The sequence below is a fragment of the Macrobrachium nipponense genome, chromosome 38, assembly GCF_015104395.2.
Source record: "Macrobrachium nipponense isolate FS-2020 chromosome 38, ASM1510439v2, whole genome shotgun sequence".
NCBI lineage: Eukaryota > Metazoa > Arthropoda > Malacostraca > Decapoda > Palaemonidae > Macrobrachium > Macrobrachium nipponense.
The window spans coordinates 15,177,518-15,195,249 of NC_061098.1; the positions used below are offsets into that span (position 1 = coordinate 15,177,518).

General features: G+C 35.7%; 1 protein-coding gene across 1 annotated transcript; it reads right to left on the minus strand.

Moving 5' to 3' along the window:
- Positions 1 to 1,867: 1,867 nt before the first annotated feature.
- LOC135209653 (importin subunit beta-1-like) lies at positions 1,868 to 16,166 on the minus strand. The gene is given in 12 exon segments (XM_064242377.1): positions 1,868 to 4,305; positions 4,879 to 5,040; positions 6,106 to 6,397; positions 6,400 to 7,401; positions 7,874 to 8,084; positions 8,263 to 8,436; positions 9,333 to 9,458; positions 9,842 to 10,024; positions 10,380 to 10,574; positions 10,706 to 10,888; positions 11,126 to 11,184; positions 15,972 to 16,166. Coding segments are annotated over 12 exon segments (2,637 nt in total). The 5' UTR covers positions 16,015 to 16,166; the 3' UTR covers positions 1,868 to 4,298.
- Positions 16,167 to 17,732: the final 1,566 nt, after the last annotated feature.

Below are 17,732 nucleotides of genomic sequence, written 5' to 3' on the forward strand. Positions count from 1 at the left end.
TATGATTTTTTCGGAAGAGTTACCGCGCGGACGTAAAGAAAGTTATTTTTTTCATAAATTCACCATAAATCGAAATATTGTGCTAGAGACTTCCAATGTTGCAAAATGAAGGTAAATGCTTGAATATTACTAGAATATAAGCGTTTTAGCTTACAATTGCGTTTTTCGACCATTTCGGTAGAGTCAAAGTTGAACGAAGGTTGAAATTTTGGCAATTATAGTTTATATGAAAATATCTCAAAACTGATAAAAGTTACAACCATGGGTTGTTTTTAGTTGTATTGTGCATGAAATTGCGCACATTTCCATATATAAAACTTTATATAATGGCTAATTTTAAAATGGTGCAAACATTACCACAATCGCATGTATGATTTTTTTCGGAAGTTACCGCGCGGACGTTAGGAAAGTCTTTTCATAAATTCACCATAAATCGAAATATTGTGCTAGAGACTTCCAATTAGTTGCAAAATTAAGGTAAATGATTGAATATTACTAAAATATAAGAGTTTTAGCTTACAATTGCGTTTTTCGACCATTTCGGTAGAGTCAAAGTTGACCAAAGGTTGAAATTTTGGCAATTATCGTTATTTACATGAAAATATCTCAAAACTGATTAAAGCTACAATCATGAGTATTTTATTGTTGTATTCTACATAAAAATGCGCACATTTTCATATATTATACTTCATGTAATGGCTAATTTACAATGGTACAAAAATTATGTCAAAGTGACGAAATAATTTCTAAGATGTGTCAGATACTTTTTAGTGCGGCAAGAAAGAAATTCGCGCTTGCGCGACTGCGTAACGATTGTAAACAAAACAACACCTTGATCCGTGAACTCCCAGCATCCCCCAAGGCGTGTGATTCAAAAGTTTTAGGCTGGTAGGCCTATGAGTATTTTTCCGCAAATTTTAAAAAAAGCTTTTGTAAGTAGACGTAAAATATGTCCAGTCGGCACACGAGACAAAAAATGTAGACGTAAATTACGTCCAGTCGGCAGTAAAGGGTTAATTTGAAAATTTTCAAACTACTTTATCTTCATAAGGAGTTGACAATGAAAGCCGGCTACCAATACACAAAGCACCATTACCTTCAGTCCAAGAAACCCTAATAGAATGAAATTGAAATGACACCCCCCCCCCCCAAAAAAAAAAAAGTATTCCTGGAGGTTAGAATGTGGCCTCATTTGCAATAATAAAAAAAAAAGCATCTCTTACCATTAGAAAGAGTTGCAGTTTAAGACTGGAGACAAGTTTCCCTGTGTACAGTACCTCACAACTGCCAAGAACAAAACTCTCCTCACATTTCATCTTGCATTAAAGGCAAACTCTCTCCAAGGGTTAAAACTCAAAGAATTCTCTTCTAAACACTTAATCAGCCTTTAAATCACCAAATTCAAACTTTCAAGTACTTAGCATAGACGATGTAGAGCCTATAGTATCCATAACTTACAAATAATCAAAAAGTAGTTTCTTTGAAACCTTCAAACACCTCTACTTATTGGTCAAGGCATTACAAAACTACTATAGCATTTAAATACGTACATCTTGAAAATCATGTACAAAAAGCAAGTATACTACAACAAGCATCTGGTAACAATGATTTCTTGGGAATTAGGTCTATTCTCATTTTATTTTCTTTACTTGGCAATGCTTACAAAAGCATTTCACGTAATTACCATCTATTCGCTTATTTCATAAGAATAAAAATTTAAATAAATGGTTTATTTCCTGACTAATCATATTGACTAGTTTTCACTAAGTGAACTGGCATAGTATGGGATCTATTGAATACCAATGTTGTCCAACTAAACTCGAAACACATTTTTACCAGCGGGGAAGGTATGAATAAAAACACGTCATCACAAACTTATTTAATCAAACGTTCATATTGTATTGATACAGGGTTTTCATATAAAGGAAAAAAGTACCAAATATTAATCAAAAGAAAAAGTAATTTGTGAAAAAATATACGCTAGGATTATTCACTGAAATGTTTCCAACTATAAATTCCACTGATTAGTGACAAAATGTTTAACTATGCATAAATCATTTAAAAATCATTTCCTACAGTAAGCTAAACTGAACTGTGAGGATCCACAATTGCAGCTTTCTTGATCTGTACACTAATGCTAAATTACACCTTCTTGGTGGAATGTTCACTCACTCAATGTAACATTTGCACAAGAGGAACAATATCACAGTCACACGTCCTTCAAGAACGATCAAAATTTGCACTCATACCCTCAGTCACTAGGTCATGTCACTGGGGGGGAAGGGGAGGGGAATTTCCATCACACAAGGCAGCAACTGCAGGAAAAAATTGAGCAGCAAATTCACCTTACCACTCACTGGATTCCTGAAGATCTGCCAAGGACGTTAAATATGTGCTAACATGGCAAGGAAGAAAGCACTGGATCCACTCTTGTACTCCACACACTGATCTCTCATCACTTTCCTAGATAATTCATTTTCTTTCAACGACACTATAACGCATCTCACTTTGGTTGTGCAACAAGAGATCATGTGCATTTTTTTTAACTTCCTCAAATACGAACATAGAGTGATCTGCACCACATGCTTACACATAGCCACATCACACGTGGGGCCTCTATATCACAGTCTGGCATTCAAACAGTCATAATTAACTGCAATAAAGTCATGGCAGCCTCCCAGAAAACTTTAATTGAGCAGTCACAAAAAAATAAATAAAAAAAAAGGTTAAATTATGTCTTAGTACAATATTCCATGTCTAAAGTAAATGCTCAGAGCAACAATGTATAACCTACGATGAAAAAGAAAACAGCCAGTACGACACCACCATGGAGGGAAGTCATTCTACTTGAAACTTTTGCACACTTGAAAAACAGTTTGATTTTGATTGAGGTACATTTACATTCTGAACAAAACCTATCAAGGAAACAAGTCAAAACTGATTACCTTACTTTCAACAGTCATTGTGGAACTATCACTCTGAAACACAAGTATGGCAACTAATGTAGGGTCCTGTGAACCCGACATTTAAAACCCATCCACATCCTCATTCAACAACTTGACCCTAACATTATGGCATACCATCATTTTCAGCACTCGCTTCTTCATTAAACCCAGATATTTTTTGAGGTCTCCAAAACACCAACTTTATGTTAGGAGAAATTTTTCAAAAGATATGAGAATAACAGATTATACTGAATAGTAATACCAGTCTATGTTTTCATGCAGCACATTTGGATTTGTTTCACCTAAGCAATTTTAATGACAAGTGAGAAGCTAAGGTTTGTGCATATCTTCTGTTCATCCAATGCAAAATTTCAAATTACCTGGTTGTTTTATTGTTACAAATATTTTCATGTTGGAATTAGAAAATACTGAACCTTTGTCTTAAAAGAAACATTAGAAAGAAAATAAAACTGAAAACAAAACTGGAACCAAAGATATGACTGGCCAATTATTTCTTAACAGCATAAGCACTTCATTAGTTGAACACAGCCATATTCCATTCTAGTGCCCTGACCCTACTTATAAGTGCTGCCACCAAAGACTTATTTAAAAGGAAGATCACCACCAAGTTATAAACCCAAACTGATCTTTGTAATCCATAACATTACACATAATCATCCATTTCCGTGCTGCTAAACATGATGTATAAATTACCACTTCTGAGTATATATTACCTTTCACATGGGATACCACCCAAACTCTTCTAAAGATCAGCATGGGAATATATATGTATATATACTGTATATATATATAGTATGAAAGCTGCCCCACCATTAGTTGTTTCCTTTAACAGATGAGGAATAGTTTAAATACTTTGTATCCATGACTAGAAAACCCAGACCACCACAACACTAATCAACAGTTGGATCAGTTTATCATCAGCAGGGCACAAGACTTGGCTACAGCACCATTATTATTACAAAACGAAGAAGGCACTTGATAGGACTGGCTTTCATATCCATACTTTGGAGGAAAAAAATATATATATATGTATATATCAAGTAATTTAGAGGAATAGAGGCAGATGGAATGACGTACTGGACTTAGTCAGTCAATGACTTCATTTTTTTCTTTCCCATACACAAGAGGCCACATCTGGATTTCATCGCACATTAGGCTTTAAATACGCCACACTTGCGACCACGTCTGTCGTCATCACACAACCCACGCGCTGAACCGTCACCACTCACCACAGGCGGGCAACGTTCTTCCTTCACTTCATGCAGACACACCGCATTTGTCACATCGCAGACTCACCACTGACTAAACTCGCCACTCATCTGAAAAGCCAAGTTAGGGGCTACTACCAGTTAGATGACACTAACCAACATATTCCAGCCATGCTCTTAAGTTAATGATGATTGTTGTCTCCCTCTGAATGTAATAACAGATTTCTAATGATCAAGTGTAATATGAATGAAAGAATGAAAAGGTATACAAGGCACCCAAGGCACACTGAACAAGAGCCTGTTTTGACCACACACTGATAAAAGACAGAACCTAGGAAGCTTTCATATCACTTGCAAATGGCATACACACTATCTAGGCTAGTCTAAAATACTAAAGCCACTTTATATCAATACTCTCACACCTAATCTGAAAAGAAAGTACGTAATGGTTTAAAAGCCCCTAAACATCCTATTGTATTTCTAACCAGTGCTGCAATTCAGAGTACTGGCACAAAAATATCCAAACCTAAGAAAAATTATTCAACTATAAAAAAACAACCTTAAATGAAGTAAATTCTTCACTAAGGTTGAAAAATTTATAAAAATTCTAAGTGTGATTGCAGCACTACTGAAAGTTTTATGCATCATCAAACTATATAGGAAAATAAATGTATTTATTACATTACCTGCTATTTTGTACTTACCAACTACTGTTAGTCTTAAGCCTCCGAATCTCTTTCGTCGCCCAGAGAGCAAGTGTTTTTGTCTTCGCAGTTTTTGATCTTCGCCCCATCTGTAGAAGGTTGGTGATCGGATCAGTCTCAACCAACTGAAGCATCTCCGTGCCAAAGACAGTGCAAAGATCTCTGTGAAATAAAATTAATCATAAATATAGCTCAAACAAACAAATGAGAAGTTTCTACAATCAAACAAGATAACCCAGATTTGCTTAAACAAAAAAAAACTGCTAAAGAAGTCATGGCTGACAGCTATACGAGAAATTTACATGAACTTTGAAAAAACCAAACTGGATAACCAATGAAGGAACAGGCCATACCTTTCCTTCATTATGCTTCCTTAGACTAAAAGATGTAAGAGTAAATCAGTTCCATTAGCCAACATACATACCTATGAATCATATAGGTAGGCAATTATACACTCAGAACAACCATCTACTTGTCAAATATCAAGTAAATTTATCGACTACACTTCCATACAATAGTTTATCTCCATGAGTGAAGTGAACATTATATACAACATTTCTTAATATAAAGTAACACTACTATAAATATAAAAAAACGAATGTCAGTTATACCTCACCAAATGTCATTAATTCATTCCCAAACTCGCAGCTAATTTGAAATGTCTTACGATCTACAGACCCTTTTAAAAATTCTATTATGCACCATTTAAACCTCTTATCAGCAATCCTCTAACGACAATTATACAATAAGAAATTCAAGTTCAGCATTTGTACTATTCTAAACAAATTTGCACAATTGTAGAGAAAGCCACCTGATCAGTGGATTCAATGTACTTTACTTCATGGGTGAAAATAGATGCCTTACCATGCAAGATAGTTAATCCTCTGTCCAACTCAAGACATTTCATGGTAAGTTATAACCTTATTTTTCAGTAGTATAGCATGATCTCTAGTAACTTTCTCTGGAGTAATGGCAATTATTGAATTCACAAGGTCAATGCACAACAGCAGGTAGCATTTGTATATGATACCAAAAACAATCAATGCCATGTAGTTAAACATTAAATGTAGTGTGGTGCTCTATATAAAATATATTCCTACATTAATATGTACTGATCATTACTGCTTTTCTGTATAAAATGTAAAATGGCTTTAATTGCCACCCCATTAAAGGGGATAAGATCTCCTGATCCAAAGAACTTACCTTATGCAATTTAAAACAACTTACCCTATCAACCCAGCCGAACTAGCAATAACTGCATCGTTCCTTTCGTCGTCAGCAGCAACAGAAGATATAAACTTGACCATCTGGGGGACGTGCTGCCGCAAAAGCTGAACTTCCTGATTTGGTGATAAGCCGTCTCCTTTTAGACCCTGAACAATTCCAGTATAGGCTTCTAAACAAGCCTCACGAAGCTCATTCAAGTACTCTATAAGTTCAAAATCACTACGATCAACTTGTGCAACCGAAGCCTGTAGGAGCATTTGAAGCACAATTTCTAGATATGTAACAAACTTACACCAAGTGCAAGAGCCATATCACCAAAAACAGATAAAATGGATGGCTTCACATTTCGGTGAACTTTTTCATTGCCCAAATTTTCAATGAGGAGGTTCATCAGTTCACTAAGGTAAGGTTCTACTTTATCTCCTAGAGCACGACATATATCACCTGTAACACCCACAGCAGCTGACAACACACTGAAATCCTCAACATTCCTAAGTCCAATACATAAATAGGGCTTGAAAGCTTCCATATATTTGATGAAATTCGGACCAAGGACTTCCACCAAGGTTGACACAGCCAGTAATGCATCTTCCTGAACACCTCCCGACTTGCCCTGTGAGGTCTGGAACATTTGTAACAAAGCTGCCATTATTGGATCACTGATCTTAGGTGCATCTTCTGGGGTTACCTTCCGCAAAACACTCTGCAGAGTAGCACACAAGAGAGACTGAATGTCATTAACCTGCACGCGGTCATTGTGACTTTGGATTTGTGCTTCCATGTGCAGTACTTGCTGGAGACGTTCGAGAATGATCATGGTCGTCTTCTGAACGGTGGGATAGCAATCTACAGGACTATTCTTCATAAGTTCCATAAGAGCTTCGTACGCTGCGTTTCTTAGGTTACACTGGCCTCCATCCGGTCTATCGGTAGTATCTAGAAGTACATTCACCAAAGGATCAAAGAATGCGGACAAACAATAGGTCTGTGGCTCTCCCTCATCCCCTGTGTCTGCCTGCTCATATGCTGCCTCTGCCAAGGAACTTAATGCCCAGCAAACATTTGAAGCAACCCTTGGCTCACCCCGAAGACTGTTAACAAGGGCTTCAAGTAGACTCTTCAAATAACTGTCATTAACTGCAGCGTCAGGGATAATTTCACAAATTCTTCCCAGGGTCCATGCAGTTGTGTCCCTAACAACAACACTACTGTCACTCAAAGACTTGATCAGTGTTGGGATAGCCTGAACTACCATGGGCTTCAGATTGGTTGGGTCTGGTCCTTCAAGAATAGAGCCTGAAAGAAAAATGATATTTTAAGCCTATTCTCTTCCAAATACCATTAAGTACCACTTGATTACGTAGGGCTATTTAAGCTTTGTGAAATTCACAATGTGGGTGGATCGGTTTTCACCAGCAGCATGCAAGCAATACAGAAACTTTCATGATAAAATTTAGATTAGATACTTGCCTACTGTTAAAGATGGCTTGTATCTCCTCACCAATTGGCAGATATCAGCTATCTTTTAACAGCAAGTAAGATACATCCAAAATAAAACAAATTTACTTTCTTTTAATACACGAATCCAGTGTGCAATCATTCACATTTTAAATGTACTTCAACACTATTAACTTATTGGGGACTTCATTTCTATGGCCACTTGAAACAAGTTGATAATACATTCTAGACAATACTAACAACACTTTCAATACATTCTAGCCAATTCTAACAAAAACAACTTCCAAGACCAAGTCATTAGTGAACTTACCAAATGCCATAATGGCAGCGTCTCGAAGGCGCCAGTCTCCGTTAGTTATATTTTCTTTTACAAATGGCAACACATGGGGAACAATATCATCTTCAGTGCAGGTTGCAAGTAACATTACACACACTCCAGCAGCCTTACATGGATTCCATTCATCATCATCATCTGCTTCTTCTTGTTTGCTTAGAGTCATCATCAACACTGGTACAAGGTACTGTTAAAATGAAAAGTCTACCTAAATAAACTTTGATTACCAAGGCGGAAACCCTTTAAAACATATACAACAATGAAAGTATGCAAACATCAACTGTAAACAAATTCAGGAATACCCACACACCATTCAATGACTCAAAAAGAAAAAACCCCAAAATGTTTTGAAGCCAGCGACTTGCCTGTAATGCTCCCTTAGCATAAAATCTTGATGTCCTCTCTGGGGGCCGACCAAGTTCTGCAGCTTCTGAGGCCTCAATTGACAAGTCTACTTCTTCGTCACAAACATTTGACCAAAATTCAATGCCTTGCAAAGCAACTTCATCAATATCACTCTTCATTGCCTCAAGTGTGATCTAGAATAATATGCATGAATAACTTAAATAAAACAAATCATTCCTTAAGAAAATAACATATATCCAATCTAAACTCTCATATACTATATCAAATCTAACCTTATTAAATTTACTCTTGAACAACACTCCTTCCACAAAAATCTACCTAAAAGGAGAAAACTTAAGGGAGGATTGCTTGTAAGACCAATGGCCTTCATTGCGTTTGTCTCAAGTTTTTCTTTTAATTTCAAATGTTCTAATATAATAACTTGAATGGGATTGGTACAGGAGTCATTAAATCTATTCTATTATTACTACAGGACATTCAATTATGCCTGCAAAAAATAAAAAAGGTATAGAACACTAAACCTTGACACTACTGGGCTGGTCACAAAGGTGTAATTAAATAGAGGGAAATGTGGTAGAGGAGATACAACAAACAAATTGAGACATGAAAATGCCATCATTACTAATGAACATGCTTATATAATACATCCTTCTCCTTCTTTAGTGATCCTTTCACCTACCTACAAAATAATTCTACAGTAATTCAACAAGAACTGAAATGCATTACTTTCACATGGCTAGCCTGAAGGATAAAAATGGGAGTAAGAAAAAGCTGTTAGAAGGCCTCATTGGAATATACCCAAGGCAGTGAAAGGAAGGTAAAGGCCAAAATGAATCAATGGGGATATCTTGAAACAAAATTTTGGGCTAATAGAGATGCATAATACCCATTAACTGCCAGTATATTCTGTTTTCCCTTCATTGAGTTCAAATGTTCATTCTTACTATGACTTAGTCCTTCAAATAAATTTATTACAAACTTCCATATATGATAATCATACCAGCAGACTGAAATTTTAATCACAAAAGTACAATAATATTAACATTACTGTAGTTGCATAAATACTCACAGCAAATAATGCTGGACCCATATAGTGCTCCATGTACTGGTAGTAGAGCGACATGATTTTCACCAAACACTGCAGTGAGGCAACTCGAATCTGAGTATTTGTCGACTGAGTTGCTTCACATACAACCTGTGGACAAGATTAATAAATATAAAAAAAAAACATCCGTAATTTAACTGCTTGCAGTTCATGTACAGACATAGCAAATACAATTAACTGATGCTCTTAGGATGTCTGAAGGTTCAAAAGGAGGCCATGACCTGGGTGCTACAGTTGATATTGTCAAATTCAGGTTGAAAATCTGGTCATCATATCAGGAACCTAACAATTTTACTAAATTGTTGTGAGACCAAAGCCAACATTTTTCATATCTTTTGACTGAAGCTTTCATCTCTGAAAGCCTGACACCCTGAAGTTTTAACTGACAAGTTTTGGTCTGTATAAACTGCTTTATATGAAACTAAGTTCTTTCATACTTATAAAACCAAAACAAAAGCAACTTTCAACCTTACCTGCATAATGAAATGTCTTTCTGCATCCCTTTCAAAGTTTTGGCGGGTGAATTCCAAGGAATTGAGCAAGGCTGTGGTAGCAGCTAAACGTACATGGTCATTGGGCTCATCTCTCTTCATTCCATGCACAATAGCAGTCAGGATGTTGTTGCTGTGACTAGCAATGGCATCTGGTTCAATATCCTAAAAATAAAAACCTTATAGTTACTGATTTCAGGCTCATCATAACAGGAAAGCAAAATTGTTAAAATCCTACTCTTACAGTTATGCAAAACCTAAAAAATAAAAAAATTAAAATTGAAAAGCTTAAAACTTAAACTTCAACGTCAAAAAAAATTCAAATTCCCAGGTACATTTGATTAAAAGTGTAATAAATGAAGAACATTAACCACAAAGTTCATTTACAAGGACCTACACATTCATTTTTAGTATACTTTTACTGCTTTACTCAATGATAATAAATACTAAAATCAATATTTTTATCATAACTTTCAAATACTTTCAATACCTAACATCCCCAATGTCTACAAGAACATACCTGGCAGATATAACCAATAGCTTCCAAGGTAGATTCCTTGGTGAGATCAGTAGCGCCAGCCGCGGTAACATTGGCAACAAGTCTTTCTATGAGGTCTGGCCATTCTCCAACAGGGATTTCTGTAAGAGCTATGTATGCTACACACTGAGCTGCAGAACTTGGTCTGTTCTGTTCTGTCCCTAGAGCTCCAAGTACCTGAAAAAAATTAATAAAAAAACTAAAAATGCAGAATATCTACAGTGAATGCTTAAGCTATGAAGCTTGTGGAACATCTTTGGGAAATGCTCAAGTCATGTAGCAAAAAACCTGAATTGCAGATCACTTACATTACCCTTCACGTATTCCCTGACATCACGGGGGAGTGCCAACCATCTCTGCTGGTAAGTAACTTTAACCTTGGGATCATTAGATGCCAAGGTGTTTTTGAGCTGGATACCAGCTGCCATACGCGCCACAGTCGAGTTACTTCCATGGTGCAACACATCACTTAAAATCTTGACATACTCGGGCTGAAATAAAAACATTGAATTTATGCTTTTCTGGTAAGAAACAACTTTCATAAACTTTTTTTACAGGTTAGATTTAATTTATTCAAGAAGCATTTTTGCATATTCATTACACTGGTGCGCAAAATTCCCTAGTAAAATCCATCAACATCAACTAAGAAATTTGCAAATTATCTCTCAAACATTCTCTCATAAAAAAACGAAGTACATCAACATTTTTCAATAACTACATGTACTTACCAAATTTGTTTGCACAGCCTGCTCAAGGTACTTCAATGCAGTCTCTAGTTCATTTTTATCTGCAATGGCATCAACAATATTAAGGATGAAGAATCAACATAAAAATATCGAATGTACAAATCTCATACGACATGATTCTTTTTGTATCATCCAGATTCTCAGACTCGACGGACGTTGCCAAGTAATATTTTTTTTTTAATGTCATGCATATCAAAAGTTTGCGAATTCACAGGGAGCCTTAATTTCCTTATGGTTATATAAATATGCTCCCTTTTATGCATTGCTATAATTCGTAATCCGTGCGATTTGAATTTTTTTTTTTTTTTTTTTTTTTTTACGTTGCTTAGTTCATAGTGCAGTGTGTTAAGGTTAGCGGTGCCGTCAATGAGAGCACACTTAACATGCTCCTCGGACTGGTCAACACTAGAACGACGTCTGCAGCATTATGACAGTAGACCTAATAAGCTCAACAGTCAAAACATTTTCAATGTAGGAATATGAATTAAAACAGGTTTTCTTCGAATGTTGAAATTATCAGCTGTGTTTAAGCTGCCTGTATGTTGCAAAATGATTTATACGCCTAGAAAAATAATCTAAGCCTTCTGAGATGTAATCTACTACTAATATTTTTATTTATGGAAGATTACCTGTTGTTTGAGAAATAAAAGATGATTATTTTGATTATATGGAGAAGATGGCTGTTAATCGACATTGTATAAGTATTAATATCAAGGCGTATGGAATACTTTTTTTCAACTGATTTAAAACATTTTTTTTTAAAGTTCTGCTCGCTTTTGGTCTATAATTTATTTTTTCATAAGGTAACTTGAAGTGTAAGAATGTGTAGATAACCTCATTTGCTTTCTGGCCAGAAATGGTTAATATAGAGATGTGAATGTTAACTGTCAAGTAAAGACATCTAACACCTAGGCCTAGGAATAATAGCTTAGCTTTGACAAATAGGCGAATATATGCTAGTGTGCCATCAATTTTTAAATACTTGAGATAACAATTATGCATGAAAATCCAAATATTCCTTTAACACACAAAGTAAGTGTTTTCAAGATAATTTCATCATCGCTACTCATTGTAGACCTACTTATGGTACACCAGGTGGTTGTTGTTGCACCAACACTAATTGTATAGCCATATTTACATTTTTTCAGCGTTGAGGTGTAAAAGCAATCAATTAGGACTATTTCAAAATTTTTGCTTGCTTTGGAAGCATTATTAATGTTATGACAATTTTTTTTATTTAACATCTGAACTGAGGTTTGATGACTACTTCCGTTTTGGTCAAATGCTTCAGCGATGAGTAAACAAAAGTTTTGAAAATGTTTTGTAAGTTTTTCTGAAATTTTCTTACAGTTTTGAAACATATGACAGATTTCCCTCTTATGAAACATATTATGGCCTTATTGTATGCAATAATCACGTTTTTACATTGAAATAAAAGATAAATATGGAGCATGCTAGGTTGCCAGTTAGTAAATATTGAACAAAATCCTATGGAGTCATGTCACATGAGATTTGAGCATCACTGTACACCATATAATTCACTATCAAGTTTAGTTTAAATCTTTAGTACTCATACTGTAACACTAACTGATAAGCACCTTGGAAATTAACTAAAATTTTTCATTTTCTTTTACAACAAAATATGAAATTACCGACATAATGATTTACATAATAGCCTTACTTTGGCAGCTGGTAACGAACTTCAGCATACAGTTAGTTGGCTCTTTAAAGTGAGGTTTGGCTCCAAGAATGGCTCCGTAGACATTTAAAGAATCAGACTTTCCCTTACACGAAGTAAGGTATCGTCATACATAATCCTACCACATTTTCTGGTCTGCAGTGCAAAATAAACACCCTATACATTACTCATTGTACTTGAACATGATATAGCTACAAAAATATCTTTAGTAGTGTGTAATGAAATCTGTACATGTTCAGTAATGACGCAACCATACAAACTTACTACATCCACAGAATGCAATATTTTCTTTACATCAAGAGAAAAAGTTTTCTTTAATTACAGTGCAGAACCGAGTTGGCAGAGATATGACAAAATCTACGAAAATTTGAATTTTCCCCGACATCCAAACCACCATCATGTGATAACCGAGACCTATCTCCCATAAATGTCCAGGTACTATGCAAAGGGAAGAAATGTGTAAAGTTTTTATTCCAGTTAGCAGTTAATCCTCATTCCACGTGCTCTATGCAGAGGGTAAGACTGCTTTCAAACTTGAAATGTAAAGAATGTGAATCTTCATCTTTTCAGTGGGAGAAGTAAGATATCAGAGGGCTAAAAAGAGGTCAGATAAAAGAGCCTCAACTCCACAACCGATAAAACTTAGTCCATCCAATAATGTATTCCCAAAAAACAAAGGTTATATACTTATAGAGGTTTTCAAAATAGCTTCATTGGTGATGACAGTGACAGAATTAATGACCTTTTGTGCCACTAACAATAAACATTGAAAAATCAATTCAGTAGACACAAAAGCTACTATAATAATAATAATAATAATAAAATAAAGCGAAAGTTAGGACTTTTAATTACTTTAATGTGGGCCAAGACAAGTATCTCAAAATATGAACAAAGGTCAGTCAATATAAAAGCCAATAACCACAAAAAATGCACAAAACACCCCTAGATTCTCAACTGCCACTGAAAATACACTACAGTAAAGATTTTTAATGCAAAGGCCTTTACATCAATTACAATAAAGAAAATTAAACAAAAACCATCCCTTTCCTGCACAACGGCTACACACACAGCAAAGGCAGTGTTTAATTTGCCAAGTCTACTACTTATATACCTATGTTTACTGTATACACTACTTCTACGCTTGTCGCAATTTCAACTACGTATGTCAGGAAAAATAAAAGGCTTAACTTGACCATAGTGAAAGACAATGCACTTGATAACAAGTGAGTGAATGGTTTCTTCGCTATCCTGCCTACTTCCAAACAACCACCTGTTACCAGAATTCAGATAGTTTATTGAAGAAATATTTTGACTGGACAATATAGAAAAGGGTGTGTATGATACACACACTTTCCTTAATCGTCCAGTCAAACAAAATTTCATAAACAAACAATATCCCAATACTAATAAATTCACTGCTAGCAAGAGAGATGCCAATATATTGACAGCCTTTTAACCTACTAGCCTTATTTTCTGGAATATTGGTAGCCTACTAGACTTGTAATCCAGACTCTTAATAGCCTATGTATTCTGGAATCCCAATAGCCTACTAGCCTTGTCTTCTGGAATAATGGTAGCCTACTAGCCTTGTATTCTAGAATCTGGACAGCCTACTAGCCTTGTAATCTGGAAACTCGATAGCCTACTAGCCTTGTCATCTGGAATTTGACAGCCTACTAGCCTTGTCATCTGAAAACTCAAAAGCCTACTAACCTTGTCATCTAGAATTTGACAGCATACTAGACTTGTAATCTGGAAACTCTAGAGCCTGCTAGCCCTGTAATCTGGAAACTCGACAGCCTACTAGCCTATGTATTCTGGAATCTCGATAGCCTACTAGCCTTGTAATCTGGAATCTCGATAGCCTACTATCCTTGTAATTTGGAAACCCAATAGCTTACCAGCCTATGTATTCTGAAATTTCTATAGCCTGCTAGCCTTGTCCTCTGGAATCTCGATAGACTACTAACCTTGTTTGTAATCTGGAATCTCAATAGCCTCCTTATGTATTCTGGAATCTTGATAGCCTACTAACCTTGTAACATGGAATTTCAATAGCTTACTAACCTACATATCCTGGAATCAGGAAACCCTCCCATCTAACCTATTAGCCTTGTATTCTAGAAATATCAGTAGCCTACTACCTAACAGCCTGTGTATCCTGGAATAAGACGAATGACGACACAATCTAAGCAGAGCTTTTGTATCTTTATAGTGTTACCTTTTGAATATATTATAATCGGAATTAAATAAAATAAACTGTGGACTTTTAATGGTTAAAAAAGAAAAAAAAAAAAAAAAAAAACACCGAATAAACAGCCATGGTAACCTAGCCTGACGGGCCAATCTAGCCTAATGGTTTCAAAATTCTTAAAATAATTTTTGATAGTTTTATTTAAAAAAATAGTTTAAAATGAAACTATTCAGGGTTAAACCTATCCTATCTAATGAGGTTTAGAGAAAGGCGTATTCAGATACGCTAAAGCGTAACCTACGACCACACCACACCATCAAGACCACTTGTAAGTGGTTTATATTAATTTAAGTTTATAATTCCGGTAAAAATAACCTAATTAAAATTTGAATATTAAAACAGGGTGGTTCATTTTCATGAAAAGTGTAATATGCATAAGTTTCTAGCTACTGCCACTGAAAAGTAAATCTGCAGCATTCTTCGTAACCGTTACGTTCGTGGAGTTTATAAGTGACTTATAAATATATAAGTATGTCCGTTAGGCACAGGGGATTGTAAGGATATAAATTAAATGGTTTTTTAAGCCTTCTTTCCGTGTGATAAAAATGGGTCAAGTTATATCCATAAGATGCAACTGTGCGAAGGAATATGGCGGCCCCGTAAGTGATCATCTCACATTACGAAATTCGACGGTCGAACCGTCCCTCAGAGAGAAACTAGCACGTTAATGTTAAATCAATATTCAAAAAAGGCGTTTTGAGGTTTTAATAAAACTATTGTATTCGGGAAAAAGACAGTCTGACAAAAAAAAAAAATAAAACCACGGGCCGAACTTCAAATACTCATCAGCAAACATGGCGGGAACCACCACCCTGTGTTTACCGTCTGTTATTAAAGCAATTCCGACGACTTAGCTCCAATTTAACGTTACTCACCAGGAGAAACAGTCTTCTCCAATATTTGTATCACTTGCTCCATGTTTCGGGGCGAAAGTATTAGAGGTAAATCCCAAAATTATGCGGCTCACACTCGGGACACATCCACACCGGTAGAACTACCACATGTGCGGCGGAGGAATACACCCTTTTCTGGAGAGTGAAAGATGGCGGACGAATGGACCGGTCTACTACAACTGCCCAACTTATCTCGAATTAAACCCACCCGGCGGAGACGGCCACGCTCAGCGCCATCTATTATAGATCGCGTCGATTTTACCAATGGGGATTTTCATTGGTTGACTGAGGCATTCTTTGACCGAATGAAATTGGCGTCGAGTCGAGACTTCGCTGATGTAGGAGGATACACCTTCAAAATTTATTCCCGTCAATTTTTCGAATATTTCATTGTTTAGCCGAAGCATTCTTTAGGCTGAACAAAATTGCCGAATCGAAATTTCTTCGGTAGGATACACCTCCAAAGTTTCCTGTCCAACAGTTTCCGGAGAGTTTTTATATCATTGGCAAACTTATTTATGAGTACGACGAGAAGGAAATCACATCGCCAGGTCATTCATTAAACATTTTCACGAAATACTAAAGTAAAGAACGATCTTGAGATGACAGCCGATGAAATGACTGTTCGACTTTGCATTCGTGACATATCGCGAATGTAGAAATATCTCTTAACTGCTGAATCTATAAGGTTTTATCTGCAATTTAAAATATTCATCAAGCCTCCTTAAGCTGACCTTTATCGTTCAATATCTTTCTTGCTTTATGTAATATCGAGGCAATTCCATTATTATATGCATACTCGACTTACATTTTATCTATCTTCTTCTTCTTCTTCTTCATATAACCAGGCATTCTTAAGGAGTAATTTCGACAGTCAAATCTCAGATATTCATTGCTAAAATTCTTTTGCATGGGTCTACTTCTTCGCATATTTCCATCTCTTCCGTGGCTCGTGTGTACCAATATCCATTAACATCGTCGCTAGGTGTACCTGTACTACAAATCAATAACTTCGTCTTCCTCCATGAATATAATTTACTTTGTATCATTTTGGTTTTAGTTTACTGTGAAATTTCTCCTCTAGCGTTGAAACTCACAGTACTTCGCAGTTCAACTTCAACTTTCACTGCCCTTAATTAACATGATCTTTTATCCTCATGGAAACGAGAGACCAAGGAAGTAGCACCCTAGATATTGAAAAATAAAAAAAATATATATTTTAGACAAATTTCATGAAGTGAAAATATGCCATGTATCTTCAGGTCTTATTATTGTTCTTACATCGATGAACTTCAAATAAAAGATAGTTTTATCAACTGTCCCGCATTCATATGTAGTGTATTTTAGGTTAACTAAACATAGAATTAACAAGCGTTCCATATATCACTTTACAAGTAACAGAGATGAGGGATGAATCTCACAAGCAAATATGTCGCCATCTATTGGGTAATTTATGAATGAAATTTAGCCAGCCTCGATTACCGCTCACTGGTGATTCTTCACCAAAACCCTAAGTATGTCGAAATTTTACTTATTATATAAATGTTATAAGAATAAAATGTAATGATTAAGAGGTAAAATTATAGTAAGTAATATATTGTTACCCATGACTTTGTCGAAATATTTTGTATGTATGCGAATCAACAAAATAACTGAAACAAGGGAACTACTTTCTTTGTTTATTACCGCGCAAATATAACAAAATTGTCATGATCGAAATGGTTTTGTTGTTCATTTACATTT